Here is a 17,870-nt window from a genome sequence, read left to right as displayed (position 1 = left end):
CATAAGATTGAAACACATGAGATGGTTTTGCAGTGCTTTTTTCAGTAATTCTCACACCTGTCTTTTTGCTGGCTGAAATGTTCCATTTTAATATGCTTTAGCATAAACATAAAAATGCCTTGCTCCTTAGAATGCTCTCTACTTGTAGTCTAATTATACCTTTAAAAATTTAACCATTAGTGGATGTCCAACAACTGAAAAGCATTATTTCACTGACATGATCCACCTCAACAATAAACAAAAAAAAAGATCCAACACCCATTATGTCTCTGTTTCATCCAATGCAAAATGTGTTTCAAACTTGAACACATTCACAAATACAGCACCAAAAATACAGGTAAATGGAGAGGGAGGAGACACACTAGGGATATACAGCCATAATTCTAATGGCTCACCTGGGGATTTTGCTGAAGAATGAGCACTGGAGTGGCCACCCCTCTTTACTGTACTCATATATTTGACACAAAGGAAAAAGACATTAAGGAAAGAAGTTATTAAACAGCTCTGAACATGCATGGAAGGAAGAAAGGAAAATAAAAAATATTTTAAAAAGGCAAGTAAATAGAAGGATAAATACCACATACTTTACATACATTTTTCAAATTAACCAAACCAAAGAGGGTCTAAGCAGAAATAAGTATGGGAATGACAGCACTGATATCTAAAAACTTTGCATAAAATTAACTGCTGATAGATATCCTACATCCTATCACTGGAGGTAAAAGAATTGCATGAAATGTAGATCAGTTGCAAAACCTGCCCTTCATGATACATTTTTCTGCAATCCTCCTTTGAAGCTTTCCAGTTAAACATTCAACCTTTATAAACAGATTATTAATATTCCACTTGAAAAAACCCAACGATAAAATGACTTTAACAAGCACCAAATAAGCAAAACAAATATGGGGATGAGAATATGGAACATGTTACAGTTTTGAATACACACAGAAGCTTACATTTATAGTTACGTTCAAAAAAGAGCATCATGTATTTACATATTCAATAGTTTGATTTCAGGGGAAAAGTAAGCATTTAGAATTTAAATGCAGTGGTTAAAATTTTTTTAAAAAACAAGTTTCTCCCTTTATTATGTTCATAAATATGGTGTTCAAAAATATGGTGTTCAGCCAAACTGGTGGCAAAATCACAGTGTGAACACCTCTCTTTGAAATTATGAGAGGCACAGGAAGAAAAATTCTCTGTTAATGGGCAATCACAGTAACAGTACATCTCCTAAAATTACTTGAACCAGCAAAGGGCTGTATTTCTGATAGCATTTGGCTTATATAGGAGAAACCTTTCTAATTTAAAATTTAAGAGTATACTCTGGTGCAATGAACATGAATTTAATCACATATATAACACATATAACCACCCTGCAGTTAATAGTTTTCTGGAAAATCAAGTGCCATGCTGAAAACATACCCCAAGAGCACAATTAGCACAAATTACTCCAGTGTTCATAAACTGAAACCACATGTGCCTGTAATTAAAAAGTAGAAACGATGTTTCTTCCTAGGATTAAAAAAAAAACAAAAACAAAAAAACCATTGCAAATGAAAAAAGGGGTTTTGCCCCTCTGGAAACATTTGTATCACAGAGCCAACAGGTTTTTTCACCCCATTAGAAAAAAATGAATTTTTGTGTATTTGATGTGTTCAGCTCTTTCCTAGCAGTAGTACCTGAGGCAGGGGATTTGCTCCGACGCGAAGGTCCTGGACTTTTGGATGCAGCGTGCCTCATGGCAGAGGAGCGCGAGTAAGACTTCATGACACGACATTCTACAAAGCAAGCAAACTCTGTCAGGGGTTTTGACAACAGTTCAATGCACAGGCTCCCTCCACACACCACCGTGGCTGTTTGTCATCCTGAAAATGACCAGCACTTCCTAAATATCTTTGCCCAGCTGAGTCAAACAGATTTGTAAGAGCATCTCACAACTCTAACCTCGTCACCATAAAAACCCGTTTGAGCTATGCAATACTGTATGTGACATTCTGCAGACAATATTTCTTCACGTCTTGAGGCTGGATTATTATTACAATCCAAGTTTGTACATATGCTGATGCCAAGGCTCTTTGTATAATGGCACTTCCATACTGGGCAACTGCACAGCCAGCATTATTTCCCTTCTTTTTCAAGAAACTGATGCTGTGACCAATTTTTGAACAGGTGAAAAATGCCTATTGTTTTCAGAAACAGCAGACTACTGTCATTTACCATCAGCTACATAACATTAAATAACAACCTCAGTGGGAAAGGAATCAGTGAGCACACATGCATTGCCATTTTGGTAACGTTTTAATTCCCACAGTTAGCATCGTTAGCAAACCACTCCAAATGGAATCATAAATTTCTCTCCTTATTTTGTCCCTGATGCCAATGTCATCATTAAGATGCCATGTCACCACAAAAAAATTAAGTTGAGCTGCATGCCCTGCAAGTCATTTATATAACCTGCTTTTATCCATAAAGACCCCTAGAGCTATTAGAGGAAGCAGGGACCACCAAAGCTGAAGAGATAAAGGAAAGAAAGAGAAAAAGGCAAGGAAATGAGCTCAACTAGTCTGTGCCTTGGGTAATGGGAAAAGCACATTTACAGCCTTAAAATCTGCTAGGGAAATTAGGATTAGGCCCAGCCTGGGATTTGCATTGTGAGTCAATACAACCATGCTCTTCCATTCCTTCATAAGAATAAAGTAATTTTTTAGCTGTTAACTATGTTAAAAAACCACCCTTTTGGTCACCCCCACACTAACTGACTCAACATAATCAAGCAGCTCTGGAAAGCAGCACCCTAGCAAGAACAGCAGAATAGGAGGCAGTTGAATCCTCCATCCATCCAAATGTACAGGCCAGTGGGTAGATATACATCTGTACTTCCTGCTGCAACTAAGCATTTCAGTAATGAAATAATGATGTGTGTAATAATTACAGGAACAGAAGGTGCTGTTGTTTTTATAAAAAAAAAAATTTAAAATCCTTTATTCACAACCTGAAGCTCCTCTGGAATAGTCTGATTATTCTTGCCAGGGCAAGTTTTCTTTACAAGAAATTAATTTTTTTCATGAAAGAAGATTAGGGTGTTCCTACAGCTCGAACAATAAAGACAGAAAAAAACACGTCTAGTAGGACCTGTAGTGATAGAACAAGAGGAGTGGTTTTAAAGTAAAAAAACCTGTAGATTCAGGCTAAATATAAGGAAGCCATTTTTTATTGAGCAAGAGGTGAAACACTAAAATAGGGTCCCTAGAGAGGTGAGAAATGTCTCACCCCAGGAAACATTCAGTGGAGCTCTCAGCAACCTGAACTTTGTTTTTGAAGGTGTCCCTGGTCTTGCCAGGGGTTGGACTAGATAGGCCCTTTAAAAAGGTCCTTTCCAGCTCAACCCATTCTACAGTTCCATGAACATGGAGAAAAAAGCCCCAACATTTTTATGATTTGATATTTAAAGACAAATCCAAAACTTCCAAAGGTAGAGGACTGCCTTTTCCTTGAACTTACATTACAAAGTTTTTCTTTATGGAAAAACAACTTTCATAAAGAAGTTCAATTTGTGATCTGCCCAAGGCAGAAAGGAGGGCACAAAGTCCCAGTTTGCCTCACCTCCTCCCCTACTCAACGTCCCCTATAACATCAAAATATATACAAGGCCAACACTGGGTCTGTAGTAGACAAGTGTGAATTCACTCCACTATGGGAATTGTCTGGCAGGGTAATTCAAGACTGGAAATGACCATGGCTACATATGAGATTTTTCAAACATCTCATGAAGAAAGCAGTATGGAAATTATCTTACAGTCATAGATGACACAAGTGAACATCATTAACAGATTTTAGATTCATTAGATCCATGACAGAACATTTTATAATTCAATGCTGCTTTCCACGTAACTTTAGGGACAGTGTCTATTCTGCAGGAATTTGGATCATGTTTGTTGGTGCATTTTAACAGGCTTACAGAATCCAGACGATGCTTTGAAAAAGCTTTTTTATCCATTGGAAAACATCCTCCCATGTATGTTTTCCTGAATCACGCTTTTCTTGAGGGTTGAACAGGGGAATGGGATGGAGAAGTTCCTGTTTCAGTGGGGTCAGGATGTGCAGTCTTACCACTGTGATCCAACACGAAGTCATCCTGAGCATACCGGTACTTCTCTGGCCCACACGCGATGAAGACATCGTCGTCTCCAAAGAAGTCCTGCAAGCACGTTACCTGCACAGCAAAATAAACACATGCAGAGCTTTCAAAACTAAATCTTCAGTTAGACAGCAACAGTTAATAAGTTTGTCTTTACCTTCTCACAGTGATACCATAATGTTCATTTCTAATGACACAAGCACTCCAGCTCCACAGTAAGTCAGATCTCTCTCTTCTTTAAGCAGTGCGGGAAACATCAGGGCCAAGAATGTAAAATTGACTGGCTCCTACCTCCAAAAACTCTTACATTTAGCACATGTATTTTTGCTTACAGTTACATAGGCACGCTGATGCCTTTTTCCTATAGCTACACACACATTGCTTTGACAGGAACGTCTGAAAACACTATCAAATATCAAAGCTTCATGTATTAAGAATACATTAATTGCTTGTGGGAAGATCTGTTGAATTAAAGTGATTGCATCTGCAAATTGGTTTTCTTATGTTCTGAGGCATTTAATTTCCATGCTTTAACATCCTGCTAAAAAAATCATGAAGTAATTCTCCCTTTTATTAAAAGGTATTTCATATTCAAGAAAATAAAGAAATAGAGTCCCTTCCATGCTCTTTGCAGTTGTCTGTTCTTAATTATATGAGTAATGGTTCTACTTGGATAATGATATTATCCAAGTAATGTATGTCAAGAAGGATCAGGAGATCAGAAACAAAAGATAGTTTAGACATTCTCTAAAAACACTAAACCAAATGCCTTGAAAAAATCTCCATCCTCAAAAGTCAATAAGAATCACCTTATCAAGGAACAAATGTCTGCTTTAAAAACAGTTAAAATGAAAAAGAAATTCCACCCATTCTAACTCCCTTGCAAGGGAAACAAGTGTTTGCAGGAAGCAAGATTTAACCCTGTAAATGGGTTAAAATTTTAATGTATAGTTGCTTCCCTTTTTTTTTAACATTGCATGCCCACATTAAATTTAGTAGTAGAAGTTAAAATCACTTGGTAAAGCCAAGATATCAGAGAAGTAATTAAAAAATCTGCTTTTAGAGAAACCAGCTTTTTTCTTTCCCAGATACCTGTCAAGACCATTTGCATATTTCACGCACTGTGACAACAGTGAACATCAGCAGAAGTACAGGAAAGGGTCTCTGGTGCCTGCAATATTCCAGAGCCACTCGGAATGCCAGTGAGCCTGAGTTCTCCGCAGCAACACCGGGCCAGGGCATTCCCCACCAGCAGCAGGGTTGTCATGGCAGCCCCCCCAGGAGAGCAGCCAGATCCTCAGCACAGCGCTGCTCACAGCATCCAGCATTTGTGTCACTGTGTCACTGTGCAGCCAAAGGGCCACAGCCAGCACCAAAATCCTTTCATTGGCGCCTTACTGATGCAGTGACAGTTTGCTCTCATTGATGAGAGAGATTTTCAGCTCTGCCTGAAACTGCTGCTTTTAGTTAGCCAAAGAGGCACCAAGCACTAGATTCAAAAGGCTGCACAAACGTAAGAGAAGTTTTGCTAACTTGGGATTTATTCCTCTCTGCTTAATAACCCAGAGGACACATCATCATTTCCACAGATTTCCGGCACCCAACAACCAAGCCAACAGGAAAAGCTGTGAGAAAGCTCCAGAACACAACACACACACCCAGAACACAGCAGCACTGGCAGGACATGGGCAGAGATGTTCTGTGAGGTGCAAACTCACACTCCAAGTCCCTAAAGATGGAGCCATTTCCACAAGCTCTGCCTGCCCACCACTGCTCCTGATGCCCTTGCAAGGCTGTTTTGAGCAGGTTGGAGTTAAATGCTGTGGTTTAGCAGTGCCTAAAATTAATCTTTTTGTTCTGACTGAAAGCCTCGCCTCACCTCACCTCACCCCTTAACCCATCCAGTCTAACATCTGAAGTGAGAGTAAGGGAAGAAGGAATGACAGGTTTTATGTCAGAGTCTGGAAAATACACAGGGGTATAACTGCAAGCAGCAGCATCCCTTTGTTGTCTGCAGAGCAATTCTACAGAGTAAGGCTTAGATCTGTGCACAAAAGATGACAGGAGCTCCCTTAGAAATGCTCTGGAAAATCTGCTGAAAATGGCTACTAGGAATGGGAATGAATAATGAATTTTAAGAAACGTGTAATTCCCACATATCCTTCCTCACATGTTCATGCACTTAAGAGCTTCCCCAGGAAGTAATCCTGAGTGCTAGTGACCAGATAAGCTGCTGAAGGTGGAGACACAGCACCTCTATCTTGGAGTTCAGGCTGAGGCCAGCTTCTGCCTGCTCCCACACAGTGTGCCTGACCCACGTCAGTCACACACCAAGACAGATTACTGTAAAAAGTATTCACCTTACTGTAAATGGTGTTAAATACAATTGTAACTGAAAGCCAGACAAACACAGCTATGAGAAAGTTTTACTCAGATCCTCGCTATATTCCAGCAGAGAATACTCAAAGTCCTCCTTGTCCCCACAAATAATTCAGACTGGCTACATCTAAAATACATAAAAATGAGAAAAGTATTGAACAAGTGTATGCAACAAAGAATAAGGACCTGCTAGAATTTACCAATCCCAAATCACCCCACATTATGAGGTGAGGAAAGCATTTTCAAAATTAAATTCATGGAAATGCATTTTTCTAAAAGCACAACTAATAGTTATTTTTCTAGGCTTTTATTGCAATAAAGTCAAGAGAAGATTTCTCCAGATGTAAACTGATGTTAAAATGAAGTCTATCTCCTACAGAATTAAAATAAATGTATACACACCAATTAATGATAAAAGCTTTTTGCTCAGTGTTCAAAAAGTTATTAAGTTGAAATTATTAACTTATTTGCATGTGATTTTGAATGCTGCAAGTCCACTGTGGGCTAACTCGCAAATCACATAATTCCACTCCAAAGAATATCTGAACTTAGGTCATAGGAGAGGAATTTTCATTACTTTAGTCAGGATGCAATCAGTTTAGAAATTTATAAACCAAAAAATCTTGAAAACTTTTTTTCTTTAAGTTTCATTTGCAGTGGAATCTGCGCATATGAATAAGATGTCAGGTATTCCAGAAAGTTAGGGACCAAGATTTAGTTTATCAAACTAGTGTACAATAATGCTGCTTCTCTTTCCACTATCCAGCCATAGTCTTACCCACTCTTTGTTTTGTCACTCTTAGTGCTAAAAGCACTTTTCTGTTGACTTTGCATGTTTCAATTAACATGTTTAAAATGTGTTCAAACCTATTTATTTCTAAATGCAACACCCTTTCCCAGACAAACATTGCCTGTGACGTGGTAACTCCACTGCCAGCCGCTTCTTTAAAACAAGAAATGACTCACTGGTGCTCCTCTGACAACTCAAGGCTGCTCAGGCTGTCTTGCTGCATTGCTTTTCTTCAAAATACATCTCTACACACAGCAGAGTGGAGAATGTGTGAGTGAGACTGGATTGGTTTTGTAGTCAGTCCTTTTCTCAGAACCCTTTCACTGGCCTTCTCTCCACAGCTTTCTGAGACCATGTGCAAACCACTCAGGGCATCCCTGCTTCTTGATGGGATGGGTCTCAAAAAAGACCTCAACTGAAGGAATGAAATCTTGAGACACTGGATGAAGTTTTTGACAAACACAAAGACCTCTCTTAGAGACGCATATCTGACTAAATATGCACTATGTTACAGGAGTGTCAGGACTAACAACAGCTTGTAAGACAATTACTGGTCAAAGCACTACAAAATCTACAGCTAAAAGCCAAAAAATATCGTTTAAATGCAGAAAAAACCTCCACAAACATGGGGCATTGAAAAGGAAGGGAGAAAAACAAATTTCTTTGAAAAGTCAGATTCTTAATCCACTGCTGTATACTACTGCACTGCTTTAATGTCACATACACCCATCGTATTTACCTTCCAAAATAGGCTTATGTTTCTGACAAATATTTAAAACTAAAGATGTTAGCTCTTTTCAAAGAAATACTTCAGTCAGATCAAGCCACTGGATTAGAATATACAAATTGTCATCCATATGGAAATCCCTTTCCCCTTACCAGCACACAGCCTTGAAATGTGATTTACATCAATCCCTACTTCCACCACATCTAACAAACAGAAGATACATTCCCCTCCAGAAAAACCATGAATAATGATCAACTGTTTATAAATAGAATTCATCATGTATTTATTGACTGCCCTTTATGTTGAAGATACAATGGGCAAAAATTGAAATAAATAGATGAACGCTGATCCAGAAAATATTTTTCCTCCAATCTCCAGAAGAAAAATACTTGAAAAAAAAAAAAAAAAAGTGAGAGAGAGAGACCGGAGCCAAGAAGGTTTTATAAACACTTGAAAAATTCCTGGAAATTCAAATTCCCTGAAATCTGTAGTACTGAACAAGAGTCCTGTGATCATATATCAACAGCCCCCAGGCACGAGCTTGGTGGGTAAACTGTCTCTATTCCAGCTCTACAAATGTGCTTCATTCTAAACATAGAAGGAAGAGCAATAAAGACAAATAGTTTGGCTTAATGTAGTATGTCTCATTCCATTTAAGTAATCAGCTACAGGACTGCACAGTTTAAGCCTGAAGAGCCACACCCTCTGTCTGGGGAAAGCTTCTCCAGATGACAAATTCTCAGCAGCAGCTGAAAATGGATCTAAAACATCAAAACTGGAAAAGATATGAGAGATTATTTGTATTTGTTTTAACAGTGGAAGAAATACTTGTATCTACTGACTTCAAGAAAACAGGATATGGTGTAAGCACAGAACATATAAAAAGAAAGAACAGGCACAAAGAAAATTAGGAAAACTAGCATGCACAGCAACAGCTGGATTTGTGAATGCATTTTCAGCTCAGCAGCTGAGACAGGCATTTGAGGCTGAAATTCTTCAAGGACTACAGTGGTTTTTTTCCCCCATGTGTTGCTGAAAAAAAATGTGAATAATTTTTTAAACGTCAGCATGACAAATCTAGATGCAACCTCACTGCTAGTGCCTTAAGTGTGAGGGGGTCTCCACATTTGTTGTAGGAAATGCTGTTCCTCTGACTGGGACAGACTATAACTGTGCTGCTCTGGCAGTTCTGCCCTTTGCCCCAACTTTTTTTTTTTTTTTTTTTGTGAGTAAGCAAAAGTAAAATATTTGTCTATTTTACCAGTCAGGTCATATTTGGAATCACCATTTTTGTTTCCTATTTTGAAATACTTTTAGCACTGCCACTTCCTCTTCACTGCCATTCAGACTTATTAAAATTCTTGCAGTGTTTTCTGAAGCTGCCAGCCTTACTTTTCCAGGGTTTATGGTGCAAAATGCAAGGAAAGCACTCCTGCACAAACAGGTCAGTTGTCTGTCTACCATTACAGCTCCATCACCAACAGCAGCAGGCTTAACTTGCAAAAGGAAGTCTCCTCTGGGCAGCCTCAGGAACTCAAAAAGGAAGGTGAAAAGGCATTCCCACCCTTCCCTACTGAGTACCATGATTTTCACACTGGAGTTTTTAGCTTGGAAATTCCCCTTGGTTCTGTTCTTTCTCAGAATAACTTGACCAAGGGAAAGGGGGCTGTGTTTGACCAATATTCTCAATTACTTACTAAACCATCAATGACCTTCATGACTAACCAAGAGGCACCCAAGAAGTTCAGTACTAAATTATGGCAGCTATTTGCCTGGTTGTCCTCAGTTATATTTTGTGACATGTCTTCAGTGAGGAAATAGCCAGATGGGTAGCTAGAATTTCTCCAGGATGGAGAAATACTGAGAAAAGTCAAACTAATGACATGCCCTTTAAAAAATACTGCAATTGCCAGTATTCTTTTTTTAATTAACAACCTATTCACTTCACAGAAATGACAAAGTGTCAAAGGCAAGTATGCTAAGCAATTTGGGAGCAGGCAAAAAAAGAGAAACTGTTCAAGGGCCAGAAGTCCACAGTGTACACAAGAACAGCAACAAAACCCACTGCTACATCATTTCTGTAGTAAACCTGGAAAATCAGGTCAAACTGGTAAGATTCCTGCTGGTGTAATGAAGAAGCACTTGACACTTGCAAAATCTTCTGTTCCTCACCAGCTTATGTGTGTCCCCTGTGACAGTTCTACTACAGAATCCCTCTGGGAATTCCCAATGTGCACAAAACTACACAACACTAAGAGAAGGGTAAGCAAGCTGCTATCCTCTGACTTAAGGCTTGACAGAGCTCAAACGCTACAGAGACTGGGCAAATCTGCCCAAAACAGCTTTAGGGTAGGCTGGGGAGCCCTGAAGTCTGAGGACATAAAACTGTGAGCTTGGTAAGGCTCGAGACACCCACACCTTTCCCACTGGCTATAGCTATGAGGACTATGCAAGGCACCACAATAACTTCCCCAACAGTCAACTTCCATGAGGTCATCAGCAGACAAGAAGGGACAAAAATCCCTCCTTTGTTCTCTGGAAATAATTGGAATTAGGTCAAATGCCTCTTAATTTCAGAGGCTCAAATGCACAACTATTTTGTCTGCAAAGGAAACATGAAATACAGTAACAGATCACATCATGCTGAAAGAATAAAAAAGTATTAACTCTGTTGCAAAATTTAAAATTAACTAATTGATCTTCTGATATGTGACTGTGCATCTTGACCAGCAAAATTACCTCAGATATTGAAGAGCATGTTGAAGGTCCTTTTTCTCTACAGTTAATTTAAGCAATTCACTTGGTTTTTTGGTTTCCTCTTACTCTAAAAGTCCCCTTTAAACCCATGCCATAGAGGTTAATTTTAAACTTCACAGCAGTCCCACTGCAGTCAATGAAATTATTCACATTCACTAAGCTATGCACAACCACAGCTTGGGAAAGGTCTGAGGGCTTCCTCAGCTCTGCTGGACACTGCAATAAACTATGAAATGAATCTGATTTCTAGGTCAGAGCTTCCACAAGACATTGTTCAATTTACCACTTGAGGTTTGGCATTTTACATCCTTTTGTTTTGTCCTTCAAGTTTAATAAATTCAGCAAGCTGTGAGAGAAAAACTAAGTTTTCTGTTTCTAATAATTTGTAAATGTTGAATTTGTCTGCCTTGGATAAAGGGAGCTCATTAACCTATTTAGGAAAACAGAAAAAAAGGAAAAGAAATTGAAACAAAGACCATAATGAGACCAATTCTTCTAGGTCAGCTTCTTAAATGACTATTTAATCAGTGGCTGTGTCACGTAATTACAGTCACCATTAGAAAATGAACCTCTTTCCACTGATATTCTACGACAAGGAAGAGCAGTGAAAAAAGGAGAAGACAAGCCCTTCCATCCCACAGGGAATCTAAGGAGTAAGAAAGGAAACAAATGTTAAATCTTTGCCTGCTGCCTGGTAAACAGAAAAAGTCTGGCAGAAAGCCCAGGAAACGCCTATTACAGTATGACAATGCAGAAATACTGAATAAACAGACTAGTCAGGTCACCACAACTCACACAGCCCCACAGCTGTTGGGAACAGATGACAGAACAGAGCACATCTCACATTTTAGTTTTTAATCTCAATTTCAAAAAGATTTTTGCATATATTTTTCTAACATCTCAAAATTTTAATTCTGGAAATGAACACGTGGAAATAGAAGATTGCATTTGGGTGTGATTCAAACACATCATCCTCACTGCAATGGAAATGACAGGAAGAAAAATAAGCTGTAGGAATATGCATAAGTTAAAGTGAGTTCCTACATGTATCTATTTCTTAAGGACAGTGCAGTAGGACTTTCTGGCAAGGTCTGCTCACCAGTTTTTCCAAAGGGCAAAACTGATCTGTCTGCAAAATGGCATTTCAAATATCGCACTGATTATATGCAGCTATCTAGATATCAGAAAATAACAGTTGAAAAGGACTAAAATTCTGGAAATCTTGAATAATTTTGAATCACTCTGTACAAGTCATCTGTCTCTATAACACAAAACACCCCTGAACAACCCTTATCTCAGCCATATCCACTACTTCAACAAGAGTCAATAATTTCAGTATATTAAGCAGTGAAATTTTATGCCATGCTTCTCAATTTCATGAGTTACACAAAGAAACAACAGCCTTACTGAACATGAAGTAAGTGAAATTGGAAACAGAAAATTAGCAAGTGCAGCTTGTGATTGTGAACATAATCCAGTTTGTCTGAAGAGAAAAACAAACGAGGATTTCTAGTTATAAGACAAGGATATCTTTGCCCATAGCTGCATTAATCACACCAGTCCACCAGTCAGCATAACAGATTCTCTCCTTAAGTGGCATAACTGGGAGCCAAAAATAGCACCTGACTTCACACAGCTAACCTTCCATCTCACCACCAAGCAGCTAGGCTAAAAATAAAAGCTACTTGTATTATGAAAGAACATTAAAAGGGCACATATAAGGACAGATATCTGGTTCACGCAATTTAATAAAATCTTAATGATTTAATGACACCCTACTCCACAATACAAACACAGTTAAAATTTAAGTTTTACCCTTTTTTTTCCCCATAAAATCACCTATCCTGCACTATTATAGAAATCATGCCTTTGGCTAATCACCCTACTTGAAAAACATGGCATCCACATACTGTGGAAAACTTAAAAACTCCCAAAATTTTATGGGCAAATATTCTATGTACTTTCAGGTTTTTTGGTTCTTTAGATCAGAAGAGTTTCTGTAGTATTAATCAATAACCTATTGCAATCCTAAGTATCCAGTGTTTTCAGACAATTTCCTGCAGACATTTCAAAAGCTGCAGCTCTTTAGATGAGAACTATTCTTCCACAGGCAAATAACAAATTCAAACTCAGTTTGTGGCCGGCGCAGAAAGAATAAAAGAAAAGGCATAAATCTGGAAATGTCCCTTGATGACAGGTACAAATAATTTTTCATGAATCTTTAAGCTTTAAATTAGAGATTTATAGTTTTACACTGGAACAGGTTGTCCAGCAAGGCAAGGGTGTCCTATCCCTGGAGAAAATTCAAGCTCAAGTTGGATGTGGCTTTGAGCAACCTGATCTAGTTGAAGATATCCCTGCTTAACGCAGAGGGGTTGGATTAGATGACCTTTAAAGGGCCATTCAATTGATAATTCTGTGATCCTATGTTTTTCCTATGGCTTGAATTGTTCATGCAGCAGCTGCTAAATTCAGCTTTCTAATCAAATTCTATTAAAAATCAAATTAAGTAATTCTAAGGCATAAAATATTACTTGAAATGCACGATTCACTGAAATTTAATATTGTTATGTAGAGTTATAAAAAAATCTATTGTTCTCTGAGTTCCTGTGTCAAGGGTTTAATCTTGCAGTCATTCAAAGCTGTTTTTCACAGCACTGTAATAGGAGGGGAAAAACCTTTTGGTAACCTATAAATTCAGGTCTCTCTCTCAGTCCTGTTCCCTTCATAGATACTACTTCACATAACAACAAGCCTTGATAAAATCCATAGAGCTCCTCACAGATTGAAGGATAATTTTCACAAGTATTTGAAATTTTGGTCCTTTAACATTATTTTAGCCCTTAAGACACTTCATTTACTTAGTGTTCTATTTGTTTCAGCATAGTAACAACTGTACTTCTAACTAAATTTACAGTTCTATTTTTGTAATATTACCTTGCAATGCTAACAGCTTGCTAAACAGCACACACAGCTTTTAATGACACTTAATTCTTGAAGTATCCTTCTCAGTTAACTGAAAACACTGGAAAAAAATTCAGCTTATGGATGGTCTCTCTATGCACCATTTCAAACAATGACATTTCACAGGTGAAAGGACTGAAATTCTGTGTAAAAATACATCCATATAAAGTGTGGAGGTATTTTGTGCTCAGCAAATTAACTTCCGTGCTTACTCCACTTTGCCTGTCATGAATTATTGAGGCCTGCTGTACTTGCAACTTGTACACAAAAACTGGAACAGCTATGCTGGGCTAGGGGATTCAAGAAAAATGAGGATGTAACTGATTAATAAAAGGATGAGAGGCTCAAAACTGTGAAAAAAAATTAATGTACCACAGGAAATAGAAACTACTTTTTATCTGGCTTTCAAAGATCTGGTTGAATCTCATTAGCTCCCAACTCAACCATTCAGACTTCTAAGTCTGCTGCTGCTGCTTCTGAATTGCTTTAATAAGCTGATAAACACATGTAAAACACATTTGAAGACATGGAAACATGTTTGATTTTACATTCAGACAGCAAATGTATTACAAATACACTGACAAAAGATACTGACAAAAGAACAGATGCATCAATACTGTCAGACCAGAAGAAAAGGCGTCTCCATGAGTTTCTTCTTAAAACAAAACCCAACAAAATACTGCACACATTTCTTCTTGATATCTGGAAATCTCAATTCTTCCTTTTAACAAACTTCCACAATTTCAGGAAGAAAAACAAAATGGATGCCCCCCCAGAAACACAGAACTAAACCCCTGCCCAATTCCCCAGATCATTTAAGAGCACAGATAAGAGGCGCTAAACCCCATTTATCAATCAGTTGACTTCTGTGGCATCTGCTGAGGCTCATTTTGAAATCACACCACAATACTTTCGTTGATATACTGCTATTAGCAGATTGGAACTCAACTTTGGTGAGTTAGGCAGAGGATTTAGGTGACTCAGTATTTTTCTTTTCTGATTTAAATGCTGACTCAGTGTGGGTTTTTCTTTAGTTGAAGGGTGAGTAGACCAGAAGGTAAAGATGCTTAGAGGGCCATAATTCAGCAATAGGCTGCTACATATTAAAAGCCTCTAAAGTAGTCAGGATGACTGTTTCTGCTGAGCCAGAATATGAGAAATGCTGCTGAACACTGGAATCATCTGGGTAGCATCACCATGTTTTATGGACCTCTGCATCAATCACATCAGAGGTGCTTTTGAAATGCATGAAGAAGTTCATTTCTTTTTGAAATTATTAGCTCAGAAATCATGAATTCTATCTGGAAATAAATTTTCAGAGACCAGGAACAAGACTTCATAGATTGTTACTGAAGATCCATTTCAAAACCTTTATTATTTTTTCTTTTTTTAAATAAGAAACTTTAAAAATATATTCCAGGCTTCCTCCTTCAAGACATTGAACTATGAAGCATAGATTGGAGCAAACACAAACATAAAACCAATACATCAGTAACAGTGAAGGCTCTGCTCAGAAAGCAATGCTGGCATCCTTAAAGAATTTTTCACTTTCTTCCACTTGTATCTGGCAGTACTTGAATCCATGCATTCTTCCAACTCCTAGTGCTCATCGAAGAGCAAATATTCCTTGTATTTACACAGAATTATACATTTATTCCTTGTAATACAAACCTCTTTTGACTCATAATGGGAGGCCCAATGAAAAGTATGAGTTTGTACAATACTGAGATTCTGGCTGACCAAACCTTTTCAGTGGTTTGGCAAAAGCTATTTTTTTCCAAAATTCTATTCAAGATAACTACTGCTAAACTGACAGTCTCCCAAGTTTCTGCTTTTCCAATAATAAAGCGAGAGTTCACTAAATGTATTTTCTGTTTGAGGGCTGCTTTGTCAATTAACCCTTTTTCCTCTATCTAAAAAGGATTTTAGAAGCATGAATACATTACTGAAAGGCATTTAAATACAGTAATAAATGTGAAATGGGGTGCTTTTGTTAATTTCAGGGGATTTTTTCTTGTTAAATCACCAGTTCATGAAGCATTTCATCATGTTTTGTCTGCAGGATGCTAAACACCCCATGCACCAGACCTCATTATTTTCACTGCATTGATTATATTTTTTTCACAGACAGAAAACCAGCAAATGCAGCAGTAGGATCATATCGTGTGCAAAGCTAGCTAGCCTAAAAATCAGTGATCACCTATTTCTGGCTAAATAAAAAAAAAAACACAAGGAAAACCCTATCTGCTTCAAGCTAAAAACTAAGACCAGGCTATGGAAGTGGAAGCAAAAATTATTCATGTGATTGATGAGAAAAAAGTTATATTGCCATATCAGCAAGAGTAGTTATGAAATAGTTTTGTGCCACTGCTTCACTATTGTATGGTTTAACTAGTTATCTTTAAAATCTTTATGTATCTATCAAATCTGTTTTCAATTTTGATGAAAGAGGATTTTTAGACACATTACTTAAACTGCAAATATAGATAAAAATGCAAACTATATTTCAGTTCATAACAAAACTGGGAACAGATGAAGGCTGCAATATTGCACAGCGAGTGACAGGAGATCATCTCCAATGATACAGAGGGTGCTCCTTGTGTGTGTGTACTAAGCTGGTCTGTGGCACTTAAGAACAGCAAATGCAGCCTCAGCAAGTGAACTGCATTGTTATTTTGCACAGAATTAGAAGCTACTGTAGCTTCAATGTTCTCTGGTAGCTTTAATTCTGTTTCCATCACAGCTCTCAACAAATGGAATTAATCAAGGTTGAGTTCAGTGTGCCCAAATCCAAGCTGCAGCACCGATGCTTTTGCTGCATACTGCAATTTAAAGAGAATGGTATCAGCATGTTCAATGGATCAAAATGCACCTATGATTGCAGCTGATGGAAATACCCATGCACGTAACTTGAGAATGTTTGGATTATAGGGTTCTTTCATTACTATTATCAGGAATTAATTTGCAAAACACCAAAAAAACTTCCAAAGTCCTTCCTCATTTTCCTAAAAAGCAGTGTCCTCACCAAGACTAAGCACACATAAGATCATGACATAAAACGCCTAAAGGGGTATTTAAATAGTTTTAAATTTTATTCCGCAATAAGAACACTCCATGCAGGAGGGAGGTCTGCAGCACAGCCCCTTCCACAGCCTGCACCTGGGTTTTCAATGGCAGAGAAAGGCACATTGTGCACCAGAGTCTGCTTGCAACAGCACAATAAAAGGAATATGGGCAGCCTCTTGATAGCTCAAGAACACAAATCCATGCAGCCAGCAGCAGCACCAGCTTCTGTTCAGTAGCACATCAGCAGCAGGTACTGAATCTGCTCACAACTTTGAAAAAAAAAAAAGAAAAAAAAAAGTATTTGCTTTGAAGCAAACACTGCACAGGTTGTCCTTGTCACACACTTCTGACCACAAATACAACAACAGGGCACCGTGGCACCAAACTAAACTCCTGTTTTCTGCAGTCAGGTCAAGATTTCATTGGTTTCAGCTGCATAAAGTACACAATGTCTGGACAAGCATCATAATTTAAGCACAGACAGGGATTTGTCTCTCTTTATTTTCCTTCCTGCTAACTTCCATTACACATATGGCTTAATACAAAGTTAGTTGTCTGATCCTGAAGAAGCTGATTAAAAGAAAAAAAGAAACCAAAACATTTTACTAAGATTTTGTAGGTACTGTGTGTCAGAAACACCTGAACTCTTGTCACTCTATTTCTCTTTAGACCACAAGAATCATATTCTCCAAAAGCAGAAAATGCTTCCTTAGACGTGATTTCTGACATTCTCTTCAAATGCTGGAATATCACCAGCCTTGAGATAATATAGACCATAAAAGGCTAAAACAGGTTGTTAAGGGTGTCAGAATATCACTCTTGAACCAGTTATACTAAAAGATTCCCTTTGCACTGCCTGCTCTTAGGAGTTCTTCTCCTAACAAATCAGGAGAATTTCTGTCCACACTGGAATCTTAGTTAGAATTTAACCATTCTTACACTTGTTTACAGCAGTATTAGCCTTAATCCATTTAGTCACTATTGCTAAAGCTGGAGTAATAGTTGTGGTGACTAGTCCTTCATTATTGAGGTTATTGATGTCCTTA

General features: G+C 38.0%; 1 protein-coding gene across 2 annotated transcripts in view; it reads right to left on the bottom strand.

The window, feature by feature from the left end:
• DCLK2 (doublecortin like kinase 2) overlaps positions 1-17,870 on the bottom strand; it is an 80,599-nt gene that overhangs the window by 31,729 nt on the left and 31,000 nt on the right. Inside the window, exons 3-5 of one of the 2 annotated variants that reach the window (XM_041411906.1) lie at positions 4,114-4,216; positions 1,683-1,781; positions 396-443 (exon numbers count right to left, since the gene is read on the bottom strand). In XM_041411906.1, coding sequence (XP_041267840.1) covers positions 396-443; positions 1,683-1,781; positions 4,114-4,216 — 250 coding nt within the window. The remainder of the gene's footprint in view (positions 1-395; positions 444-1,682; positions 1,782-4,113; positions 4,217-17,870) is intronic. The other variant, XM_041411907.1, reaches the window with a different exon arrangement.

Source organism: Onychostruthus taczanowskii, unplaced genomic scaffold (genome assembly GCF_017590055.1).
Source record: "Onychostruthus taczanowskii isolate IOZ18803 unplaced genomic scaffold, ASM1759005v1 scaffold38, whole genome shotgun sequence".
In the NCBI taxonomy this organism is placed as follows: domain Eukaryota; kingdom Metazoa; phylum Chordata; class Aves; order Passeriformes; family Passeridae; genus Onychostruthus; species Onychostruthus taczanowskii.
Note: the sequence above shows the minus strand (reverse complement) of the source record. Positions and strands in the feature narration are given on the sequence as shown.